General features: G+C 34.8%; 1 protein-coding gene across 3 annotated transcripts in view; it reads left to right on the forward strand.

The window, feature by feature from the left end:
• LOC107437851 (uncharacterized) overlaps positions 1-13076 on the forward strand; it is a 168665-nt gene extending 155589 nt beyond the window's left edge. For all 3 annotated transcript variants that reach the window (XM_071183007.2, XM_021146648.4, XM_021146649.4), the window contains exons 4-5: positions 5670-6028; positions 11079-13076. In XM_071183007.2, the coding sequence (XP_071039108.1) occupies positions 5670-6028; positions 11079-11899 (1180 nt within the window). In that variant the 3' untranslated portion in view covers positions 11900-13076. The remainder of the gene's footprint in view (positions 1-5669; positions 6029-11078) is intronic.
• The last annotated feature ends 252 nt before the right edge of the window (positions 13077-13328 follow it).

Raw genomic sequence — 13328 nt, forward strand, 5'->3', positions numbered from 1 at the left:
AATTTTTTAAGGCATAGAAAACGTGGATCAGCAATTTTTCGGCAACCATTTCAAAACTGCGTCAAGTGTTATTTTTAAAACGTTTATCAGAAACTAATACAAACTAATTTCTAATCAATAGAAAACACCAAATAGAATCAGTGCCAATTGTTGAATTCATTGACTAAACGAAAATGCTGAGCGTTGAAAATTTCAAATATTAATTTCGAACCCAAGGTAAACGTTGATTTAAAAAGAAAAAAAAATTAGACTAAAACTTTTCCAATCGTCAAGCAATAACCGCCTCGAAATTGTTTGAAGTGTTATTTAAAATTAATCGTTTTTCAATGGCGACAAATTTCTGATTAAAAGTCAACGATGATCAATAACAGTATCTATTGCCATTTTCTGAAAATAGATAGTCTCGAGAAGTAAACGTTTCTAACTTCAATTTATATTACTACGATAAACGTTAAAGTGTTCCAAGTGTTAGTTCGATCAAGCATCGACCAGAAATTTTTCAAGTGATATTTTTTGGAAATATTTCCAAATAATGCTAATATAATGCTAAGGGGAAAAATTTGTTGAAAATAATTTTCCCCTTAGCATTATATATTCACCTATTGTTAATTTGAATTAATATGTCGAAAAGTTTCTTCTCAAAACCTTGTTACGTCGAATTTTTTTTTCAGAAACAAAAAGATTAATATTTTCGGTAAAATCACAATCTAAGTTTATTATACTCAAATTCTTTTCCATTTAATGCATAATTACTTTTGTTTTTCTTTAAAAAATATCATTAACGTATTTAGACTTTTAATCAATTATCGTTACTTACATATTTATTGGTAGTTATTCTTATCTTTCATGACTCTACTTTTTAGAGTCATATTTTAGAATATTTTTTTTCTACTTTTTAGAACATATTTAGTTCTGAACTTGTTATCTCGAAAACGTGCTATTTTGAAATTTTTTTTGCGTCTTTTGAACTTTTAGATATCGAGAGTATACTGTATAATGTTTCAGTGCAGAAAAATATTATATAACTTATGTATTTTATATTTTGTCTTGTCATTTGTATAACTTGGTTAGTTTTTTTTAAATATATATAACAGTCGTTGAACAGCTGACCCAATTTTTGGGTTTACGACTATGTTCAACTCCGTAGCCATGTCATTTCGAACCCAATCTAGAAGACAAGGGAATTCCTGTATCGAGTATTGGGAGAAATTTACCTTCGTGGGGGACTTTTTGGATGGAACTAACCCGCATTTGCGTTACATGGAGCGGAAGACCGCGAGAACCTCCCACGGTTAGCCTGACGTAAAGGAGACTCTTACCCATGATCCGTCTACCACTGAGGATATTTCACGTCATCACTGTGGTCGGTGGATTGGTATCTGCCAGCCATCGCCGGGATTCGAGCCCTGTTCACCTCCTTGGAAGGTAAACGCTTTATCCCCTGAGGTATAGCGGTTCAACTAGGTTAGTTTGGCAAAAACCCCGAGATTATAGTTTGCAAAAGAATTATACTTTTAATTTTTTTAGGACTCTTTACTACGGGAGTAATTTTTTGTGGCAAATTCTATTTTATCTCTATTCTTCAGGCAAACCTAGTGTAAACCATGAAGTTTCAAACGCTGCAGTAAAGAAATTAGAAAAGAACGCTGCAGAAAAGAAAATTATGCAGTAAAGAAATCTCACCTAAATTTTATTTATATTTTGATATTTTTAAAGCATTTTTTCAGCATTTGAAAGTTTTCATGATTTATTTAAGGTTTACCTAAACTCTAAATTTAAAATTTCAAGATACCTATGAAGATGAAAAGGAATTTGCAATGAAAAGTTTTTCCCCATGGTATAGCGCCTTCTTAACAATGAAAACACCTGGATATCAATGAGAATTTATCCAGACAAACAAATGTAATTTTATCATCACAGCGGCGAAATAAAAAAATAAAAAATTATAACAATAAGAACGAATTCGAATTACCACCTGGTAAACTTGTGATCACGCTTACTAACTTTCTCTTTTTCTGTGACCTCTAGGTCACGCTCTTTAGAGCTGCGAATCTGATACATAAGTTCGATACCGGCACGCGCGCACGAATTAAATGCGTAATTTGTGCATTGGCAACCTTTCGGAATCGATTTTCTTAGTATTATTTTTATAATTTAGAATGAACACATGTGGCTATGAAAATTAACGCCAATCAATTTGTCGAGAATAAAAAGAAGTGGAAAATGTGCGCGCACGTGCCGAAATCACGCCAACTCATGATTGCTAAACAATGTGTGGGATTTATGATTTTCGGTTTACGTTTTCTGCATGAGAAAGACTTTTTTTTTTTTTTTTTACTGGAAAACAAATTACTTTTGATTTAGTAACGAATTTTCATTTTGTTGGCCTCAACAATAATTGGATTTGCTTTAAATTATAATATTTAGTAACCAACTGTAAATAATTCGAGAATATTTCAAACTTTATAAGGATTTGATTGTAAGAACACCAACTAAATATTACAATAGTTTTTGTAAAGTAAAACAAAGACAATCAAATAAATTGAAGCTAAATATAAACTTCATTACAATATGGCAATAATAAAAACGTATGTATCAAAGTTAGGAAAATATTATTATTATTATTAATAATAATAATAAAAGTCACAATTCTTAAAAAACGAAAAGCATTTATGATCTAACACTTTTAATATTTAAAAAGTTACCCCGACATTGCATTGTATGGATATTGCACTCATAAAAATCACCAAAAACTGAGACTGTACGACATTGATTTTAATAGCATTCATCTTGATGGAAAAATATCTTCTAATTCGCAATTTCTTGTAGACTTTTATAACTTTAAAAATATTTAAGTTATTCGTCCATTCTAAATCCCAGATTATACTTTAAGACAATTATTTATATAAAGATAGGATGTGGATATTATAGTAAAAACCAGAACAAAATAATAAAAATGTACAGTTTTTGTAAAATACAGCAAACAGAGTTTAATAAATTGGTTGAAAGTAAGCACAAATTTAACGGCAATATGCAAACAAGACAAGCATGTATTAGGCTCGAAATAATTTTAACATGCTCCACCAGGCAAGTTAGTGTATAGAACACACTCCCTAATGATAGTTTTTCCCTCCCAAATGTCGTTTTTCGAATGCATAGTAATAAAAACATTTGTTGTAACCAAATGACTGTAACTATTCTCTTAAAGAAACTTATTCTGACTTATTTTCAGCGATTTTTAACCTTTCAACGTGGTTTGCGTCCCCCATTTCCTATGTTAAGCTTTGCCATTTATCATCACTCTCAATTGGTTGGTCACAAGTCTGGTTAGTAGGACGTTTTCAACTTGTCAGAAAATAGTAATCTGTACTGTTACTGATACTATTTAACTTTTGGGAAAAAACTTGGTAGGGCGTTGGGGTCGAGTCCCTACCAAGCCTGGTTGAATTAAATGGTAACTGGTGCACGTTAAATCAGTCGGGGTCACAAAGTCCTCAATTTCCCCACAACAAATCAATACCTCGGGGTGAGCCGTGATGTCTCAGGAAATAGAGCATTCGCCGTTCTATGAAGTGAACCGGATTCGAATCCCAGCTATAGCTGGTAGATAAGAATTCCGCATCCGACTTGCACCGATCACAGTACTGCTGTAATATATCCTCAATGGTAGACGGATCGTGGGTTAAAGTCCCTTGCCGTCTGACTAACAGTGGGATGTTTTCGTGGTTTTACTCCCATGTAACGCAAATGTTCCATCAAAAAGTCCTCCACCGAGGCAAATTTCAATCGTCAGTTTATCGTCAAAACGACATCATCAGACGGAATTTATTATCAATCAAAATTCCAACCACTTTCCGATTTGCTAGAATGCTCACATTTTAACTGAATGTTTATGATGAATGACAATACTAATTACAATCGCTACGAATATTTATCTCCGTTTTAACTCTAAGCGAAATTCTGAACCTGACATAAAAATACTGCTGACACAAAACTACATAATAATAATAAAATAAAAATAATTTAAAAATTAAGGTTTTTAATTATGTTAGAAAGAAGAAAATAATTTTATTTTTGTTGCACCTATTACGAAAAACATGGAGCATCACTTTGTTCTAAACTTCTACTACCATCGAATATCATGCATATTTATATATATAATTCATCGTCATATTAATATATCGACAGAATGAACCGGGGGGCTGTTCGGTATCGCAGAATGAAGCAATTTGGTGATCATAGCAGCTGGCTAGAATGAATTTTCGTAGCAATCATTTGATATCAAACTTGTGTCACGTGCCCGAGGGGTGGACAGTTTGCATGACCTAATGGTTACAGTTATCTCGTGCTGTCTAGGGTCCGCATCTTGTGAATTGATTGACCGCTATAATTGCTACTCGATCATTAAAGCTTTTGCAAGTTTATAATTTTGGTTCTATTTCATTATCGTTTGGATTCTGCATATATCGATTTCTTTGCACATTCATTTAAATAGCTATTTAAATTAAATGATATTACGAACTAGAAAAGTTTTAATGATATTTATGCCGTACGAAAACCATTTGATTGTCATTCTGTTCATCGATTTGAGGACAGTTTCCTCTGTTATTTTAATGTCATTAAAATAAATCCACTCGTTTCTGTCATTAAGTCTAGTCTTTAATGCTTGGCTGTAATTGCGCGTAATTGATGCGCAATCACCGACTGAAAAACCAATTGTTTGAAACGAAAATGTATCTTCCATAAAAATACATTCCTGACAAATAACATAATAAACTAATAATCAGAATTCGGGCATCATAAGCAATTAAAGTACGCAATTTATTCTTACTATGTAAAGAAAATGCATAATTGCACTTAAAGTTAAAAAATTTGCTATAATTTTACTTTTTGCGGTATAATATTGATTTACATATATTTTTAATAACCTTGTTCAGTGAAAAGTCCTATGTTCCGTTTTACCTGCGTTCATAAAAATAAACACGAATTTTAGCGAGAATTTTAAGAAAGTATAAAGTAGAAAGTATCAAATTTTACATTGGTCAATATTCGCGTTACCCAAATAAAATTTATAAATACTCAGAATAATATTGTAGTTAACAATTATCGTTATTCGCGACATTATCTCTTTGGTACTTCATGTGATCAATAATGATCGTGATAATGTCGTATTCGATAATGATAGTTATAATGATGACTGTATTTGTTTTATTTTATATTTTATAACGTTGAACAGTCGACCCGAGTCCGAGTTTATAACTATCAATGTTCAACTCCTTGGCCTCGTAATTTTGACCTCAACCCAGAAGGCAAGGGAACTCCTGGATCAGGTATTGGAAGAAGTTTGCCTTCACGGAGGACTTTTCAATGGAACTAACCCGAATTTGCGTTACAGATAGTGGAAAACCACGAAAAAATTCCGAGGTTAGTTTGATTTCATGGGAACTCTAACCCAGTGTCCATCTACCACTGAGGATATTGTGTCGGTGTGAGCCGGGAGCAAAATTCAGATCAACCCACCACCTCTGGCATTCGAACCTGGGTCACCTGATTAAGAGGCGAACACTCTATCCCCTACTAATATAAATATTGAGATTATTAATAAATAATTTATGCACAAATAATATATAATTATAAATTAATATTTATACTTATAATTCGCTTTACAGGTATGGTGTTGATTTAAACGGTGCCCGACGGAAAAACGCAACCAGAGAAACGACGAGCACGCTAAAAGCGTGGCTCAATGAACACCGTAAGAACCCTTATCCGACGAAAGGTGAGAAGATCATGCTGGCCATCATCACCAAAATGACTCTGACACAAGTGTCAACGTGGTTTGCAAATGCTCGTAGAAGACTCAAAAAAGAGAACAAAATGACCTGGTCTCCTAGAAACAGGTGTGAAGACGACGATCTAGACGATCGAGACGAAGCCGATCAGAGGATAAAAGAGTCCGATGGTAAAAGATCCGATAAAGATTCCGATGTAGATCGGAGGAGGGACGATCATCACCATCCTAGGCAAGGTAGGCCATCAAAACTACTTGTTCTCATACATGTTACATCTTAAATCTCGAAAGCCGTTAATATGCACTCTAGTAAATTTCCTATCACGCTTCTCAAATCAAAATAGAATAATTAAATTTTTTACTAAAGAAATTTGTTTCCTTAATGAACATTTTCAACATTTATAGCAGTTCTTTTTACTTATGAGTTTGATGTAAACCATAATTCAGCTTATGTTTATACATCAAACTAGATATAACGCAAGGCCTGAAAAATCAACTGCCAGACATAAAACCTAACTTAAGATTATCATTAATAAAAAGGATAAATATTCTTTATTCCTCTTATAAAATATTTTAAAAATAGTCTTTTACAGGTTACGACGTTCGCAATTACCTTAATTTTAATTATAAAGTCGGGGTTCAGTCGGAAGGTTGATTATTTACGTTTCCGTAGATGTAAATAATTGGGAACCGTCGCTTTTTTAGGTAATAAGAAACTACATCATAAAAATTTAATGACTAATTTATATTTATTCAACAATATGATGTTCAATTTTATAACTAACACAAGACAAGTTAATATAAGTAGCAATAATAATTATTTATTAATGAGTATGTACAATACACTTAGAGCAAATATTTTACAAATCAAATAATTTTTGCAAATAAATAGCAAGGACAACAAATTAATTTATCTTAATTATATGCTTTTAAATTGTAAGCTTTTCCTTTCAAAACTTTCATTGATAACGGCAATTAAATGCGATGGAAGCCTCCCATTGAAGAGAAAGAAATTTGCATTCTACATTGCAAAAGACTTGCTACGAATACGAAATATCTCCATTATTTGCCTATATTTAGTTTGGCTTTCTCGCCAATATTCATAAGTCCATTAAAATATTCCATTCGGTGGTTTTTAAAATTATAAAATGGAGGCAGAAAAGTCTTCCTTCCCCCCTCCCTTTGCGTTTGTGTTCCGTTGAATTGAGTATTCAATAAAGTCAATAGTCTCCCTCTCTCGTGCAAAAGGATGCTGAAGATGCATCCTCTTATAATCCCCCTCCAGTGATGCTCTGGAATAATCCTATGCACACTTGCCTTTTGGGACTGTGTCTCTACCGCAACCAATCGTTGCTCCAGAGAGATGACCCTCCCCGCGTGGGGGGAAAGAGATGGAAGAGGGTCACGTGACACACTTTTCAGATTTTTCCCACCTTCCACCGTATGCTCTTCTTTCCAAGAAACGTGTCGCCATCTTTGTCCGCTTCTTACTCTCTTTATCCGACGGATTCTTCTTCTTTTTTTAAAGATGTCCAGCAACAACTCGAATATTCGAACACTTCTTTTTTCGAATGTGAAAACTATTCTTCGAACGCGAGATGTTAAAAAGGGTTGTTTGGAGAGGATTTTGTTCATTTTTTAAAATGTGAAAACCGACCTGTAAATATAATTTGTTCTGAGATTTTCGCAATGACTGCCGATTATATAAAAGAATATATAATTTTTTCTTCGTTTAAATAAAATGAAACAAAAAGTTTATTTTCCAGCTTTGATCAGTCATTATTGGATTCAATAAAAGCAAAGCACGGATTTAAACAATCTAATACCGATTTGTTTGAGGATCATGCAGAAAAATCCCATGAATAAAAAATCTATTGCATGTATGTTTAAATATAAAAGTATTGCATATAAACTTGTGCAAAGCATGCAATTATTAAAACACTACAGTGTGTCGAATAATTCGGTCTAGTTATTATAATATACTAATATAATACCTGATATAATAAATGTTCTATGTTTATATAACATATCTAATTTATCCAATCGTAGAATTTATATTATATATTGTCTAATTTAACCAATTGACACACGAACGTAAATAAGTGCAAACTAGTTTCAGTCGCGTAAAAGCAATAAAGCTGTATAGTAATCACCTGATAATTATGATTTTACATAGATTCTTATAGTGCGTCTAATAATTTGACCAGGGTCTGTAAATGACTATCATATAACTCAAATTTGCATCGAATTCGATTGAACTTTTGTATTTGAAATTAAATTTTAGATATGGCATTAAACAATCGTGTTTCCTGGACGAGGAAGAGGGAAGGAAAAAAAAGTCGCTCCACTGTAACCGCGATAAAAATATCGTATTTATCAATAGAGCCGTCAAATTTCACAAAAAACACGCCATTTTGGGTAGATTTAGTGGTGATTCTACGATGCGTTTGTTGTTTACAACGATATATTTTTTCGCACATCTTTTACTATGGAAAATAAATAACCCAGAACTGCTTTTTCTAAGCGTGGGGCTTCACTGATTTTTATATTTCCTGTTCGGACTACTGAATTTAACAACAGATCTTAAAAAAAAGATCTACAAGAATCAGGAAGACAGTAAATTTTATATTATAGACATTTTGACGCATTTCTCTTACATAAAAAGCGTGGGTCACCACATTAGGATTTACTTGTACCATTGAGTTTTATTTTTGGTACATGCCTTGTCGTGTTTATGTTTAGAACGAAATTTACTTCTGCGCTATTATTATTATCTTTTTTTATTTTAGCATTGAGTGCAGTTAAGTTTATAATAAACACAGTAATGTCGGTTATCTATTTAGAAGAAATATTGTTCTTTTTTGGTCGTGATTGTGATTTGAGATTATTATGGCTTTTATTTTATGTATTTCACGAAGATGTTTGAGAAAGAATATATAGGTTGTCCCATAAATATGGGTGCAAACTTTACGAGGACGCAAAGGCAGTTCGTAAGGATTGAGAATTGCAACCGAAGGCCGGAAATAAGTCCCTACAAGCGCTTCTCTATATAAATTTTGTATGGTTAACCCCTACGTTTTTGAACTGATATATTTATCTGATAGATCTTAATTTTACGCTTTCTTATAATTATTATATTAAAAAAATAAATTCTAAAAAATTGAATAACAGTTGTTTTATCATAATTTAATGAATTTGCGACTAACTTAACTCTAATGACGATTTTGGTGACTCTCAGATGAGTTGATTTGGCGATCAACTTGGCTCCCCAGTTAGTCACCAAAAGAATTAATTTACGTTAAAACAGCAGCTTCTGAACAATTTTGACGCAATTTTTGCTAATAATTATGGGGAAGCATGAAATTATGATAATTTAAATAAAAAATATACCAATTTACAGGCGTACAAGCAGAAAGTTCATAAAAAATAAGAGCCTCTAGTGGCATGTGATGATATTGCCGGCATCGGCTTGATATGTAATTGTCAATCCTTATAATATTGCACTACCTCCCTTCGCCATCCAATGGGGTGAACCAGGTTCGAATCCCCAGCGATGGCTGGTTGAAACGAATAAGCATCCGGCTTGCACCGACTACAGTGCTGACGTGAAATATCTTCAGTGGTAGACGGATCTGAGTTAGAATCCCTTTGCCTTTAGGCTAAAAGTGGCAGGTTCTCGTGGTTTTCCTCTCCATGTAACGCAAATGCGAGTTAGTTCCATTAAAAATTCTTTCACAATGGCAAATTTCTCCCAATACTTCATCTAGTAGTTCCCTTGTCTTCTGGATTGGGTTTAAAATTACGAGGCTACGGAGTAGAACATTAGTAGCCGTAAGCTCAAAATCGGGTCGGCTGTTCAACGACTGTTATAAAATAAAGCATTTATGAGATATATCGGTAGTTTTATTTAATTTGAAATGAGGCTGAGCCGAGATTGCATCACGAAATAATTTGTTCTCATTAAATTTACAAAACAAAGCATTCTCATTTTCTCATTTTCCTACTTTGAGAACATTAAAAATCAAATGGTTCTTTTCATTTTTTGTCATTGTAAGTGATGCAAGTTTGTAATGCTGAGTATTCACATTAAAGTTTATATTGCATCAATTATCAAATTCTCCGTTCAAAATGTTCTCTCTCAAAGTTAATTCCAGTTGAACAGTTCAATGTTTCCCTTACATTTAATTTTTCCAAGAATGATTTTAACTCTGCTTTGTTGGGTGGTTGATAAGAGAGTTTTATTTCCGTAATCTGTAGATGATGATTATTCGGATGAATAGACCTTATCCATTCGTCACCCCTCACTGAGATGAAAATTCGGATCCAGAAAGGGATGGGGTAACCACCAACCATGACCACAACTGAGGGAAGCTGCAATTTTATGCGGGGTTGAAGACTGATCTTTAATGCCTATTTTGATCTCTTCCCCACCCCCCTTTCCGCATGCATTAGTGTGGCCGATGTTACAAATGCAAGATCCATCCAATTTTCTGAAACTATCAAAAAGAAAAAAAAAAATACGATAGCGCAGTTGGTACGGCACTGGGCCCTTGTCCAAGAGTTCGTGGGTTTGATTCCAAGCCGGCCGACGACTCTCCGTGATGTAAATGGTGACTGATACACGTTAAATCTGTCGTGTCGCTAAGTCCTCCATGTTCTCATAACAAATCAAAACATCTGGGAGGTACTGATCCAGGAGTCTCCTTGTCTTTTGGATTGGTTCAAAATGACAAGGCTACGGCGTAGTACATTAGCAGTCGTAAACCCAAAAAATTGGGTCGGCTGTTCAACGACAGATCTCTCTCTCTCTCTATATATATATATATTATATATATATATATATATATATATATATATATATATATATATATATATATATATATATATATATATATATATATCATCCGGCTTCCTCCGACCACAGTGCTGGCGTGAAATATCCTCAGTGGTAGACGGATCATGGGTTAGAGTCCCTCATCCGTCAGGCTAACCGTGGGAGGTTCACGTGACGTTCCTCTCCATGTAACGAAATACTGGTTAGCTCAATCAAAAAGTCCACCACGACTGCAGATTTCTCCCAATGCTCGATCCAGAAGCTCCCTTGTCTTCTGGATTGGATTTAACAATACGGAGTTTAACATTAGCAGTCGTAAACCCATAAAATTGGGTCGGCTGTTCAACGACGGTTATAAAATGAAATATATACGTCAGGGAAGCGGTTAATGACTATTTTTTTAATGTTCTGTAAGTTAGATGGTAGTAATGCAAGTTTTTTTTTCCATTGCAGGTTCCGACGATGGTAAGATGGATTTCGTGGACGTGGATGATGACTGCAAGTCGTGTGCATCTACGAGTACAGACGGCCACATCATCACAAACAGCTCCGACAAAGAGAACTGTTCCCTCCTGAAGACGCATCGTGTACCAAGTCCTATCTCTGATGCCTCATTGGGATCAGAAGACTCTGAATCCTCGCAGAATTCTTCACTACCCCACCCAGCTTCGACAGAACTACCACCACAAAGTAGCCAGCAGCAAAAACCTCGAATATGGTCCATTGTGGACACGGCTACGTCAACACAAGGGCCGAGTTCGTCTGCTCTACCGCCTGGTGCTTCTTCCAGACTGAGTCCTCTTCAGAGAGCAGCCTACCTCAGCCCCTACCCTAAGCCGGCCTCTTGGTACGCCGGGACTCTTGGCAACCTCAGTGTTGTGACCAGTGTCGGAGGATCCTTTCCTCTGTCGGCCGTTTACTCGTGTCCCCCGATCGGTGGTGCAGCCCCATCCATGGTCGAATCTTCTGCAGTGTCCTCACTGAATAGATTACGGACAGCTGCAGCGGCCTTTCCGACTGCTGCCACACCCGGTGAACTTTCCCTTCACAAAGCAGCAGTTGCCGCTGCTGTCGTCACTGGATCGTCGTCTCCTCCCTCAGTGTTCAACCTAACCTCCAAACTGAGCAACAACTCTCTGCAACCTGCAAGTGAGCAACCTCACACTCCTGGTGGATCCAGGTCGTCGTCAAGTGGCTCAGCGGCGGCCATTGCGGCGATGTCGGGTAGCACTGTCATAAGCGCTGGACCGACACAAGGTCGTGTTTTATCATAATGCGCGACTGATATCACAAGATACTGGGACGGTAACTATTTCTTACAAATTTTAGACGCAAAACCGGTGGATCATTTTAATTGGAGGAATCCTTAAAAGAAAAAAACAAATTCAAACTGATGAGGCATAGATTGAAATCCTTTTGATTCTATGTGGTTCCTAATAACAATGTGTAATTCTATGGCAGTTCATTGTTTCCTTTACTTTATCTGAAACCCTCACCATATGATTTGCTATGAATGACGTGCAATTTTTTTTTCTTCGAGCAGCAAATCTTTTTTTTATAAGAAACTACATTGGCTTACCACGTTGTTTTCACTTGGGAGTCAATTAAAGATGTGCCATTTTACCCCCCGAATAGTGAGAAACAACTAAAAAAAAAAAGGAATATTTCTACACCGAATCTGGAAACCAATGAACTATTTCTAAACACAAAATCGAGTAATCCAGTTCCAAAGAGAAACTTCGAAATTCCTTCAAGTATTGTAATGCTATTGTAAATAAATACAGTTTTTTTTAATGAACTACGAATTCTGTCAGCGCGGAAAAAAAACAAAAACATTTTTCTCCTTACAAATTCCGCCCTTGAAAGATATCAAGAGATTTATTTATGGACAATGATGGGTGGTAAATCATAATTATTTCTATAAACTATCAACTTTTATTTTAAATGGAAAGTTAAAAAGTTCCTCAACGGTGTTAAGAGTGTGTGTGGAAAAAAAAACTGGTTCAAATTAGAATTCACCAGTGGATTCCTCAAAAATTCACTCGTCAATTCATGAGAATTCACACCCTTCTTATACAGTATAAAAAAGCCAAACATCTTCCTATGCATAGAACTTGATTCATTTTCCGTGAGGCGGCGCTTTTGTAAAACCAAAGCATGTACATAGTTTATATAAATAGATAAATATATGTGTACAAAAAAAAATATGTTGTTTCGACGCCGCTGGGTGGACAGACCCTTGTAAGAGACCAGCAGGACCTGGAGTTTAATTTATTTCTTGACCAAGAATGTAAGATCTATAGTGATAAGAGAATGTTTGGGATTCGCTGAAAGCTCCATAAAAAAAAAAAAACTTTCTGTTGTCCCTCCCCCGAATTTTGGAGTTGCCATTTCTCTGTTGTCTATAACATACTCTGTTTATGTATCAATAAATGCAAAATGTTTCCTTTATGCTTGTTTCTTTTTTTATTTTTCAATTGTAATCTATACAAAACGCTACTGACTGTATATTCCAAGAAAATATGATTCTGCAACAGGCCTCGATATCACTTTCTGCATCAGGCTTTCTCCTTCATTATTAATTTAAAATTTAAAAGAAAGAAAAAGTAAGTTCAGGCAAACCTAGAGTAAATCATGAAGTTTCAATTTGCTGGAAAAAAATATTTCGAAATATTGAAATGCAAAAAAATTATGAGAAGAGAA

Source organism: Parasteatoda tepidariorum, chromosome 7 (genome assembly GCF_982258835.1).
Source record: "Parasteatoda tepidariorum strain Cologne lab strain chromosome 7, Ptep-v5.0, whole genome shotgun sequence".
Taxonomy (NCBI): domain Eukaryota; kingdom Metazoa; phylum Arthropoda; class Arachnida; order Araneae; family Theridiidae; genus Parasteatoda; species Parasteatoda tepidariorum.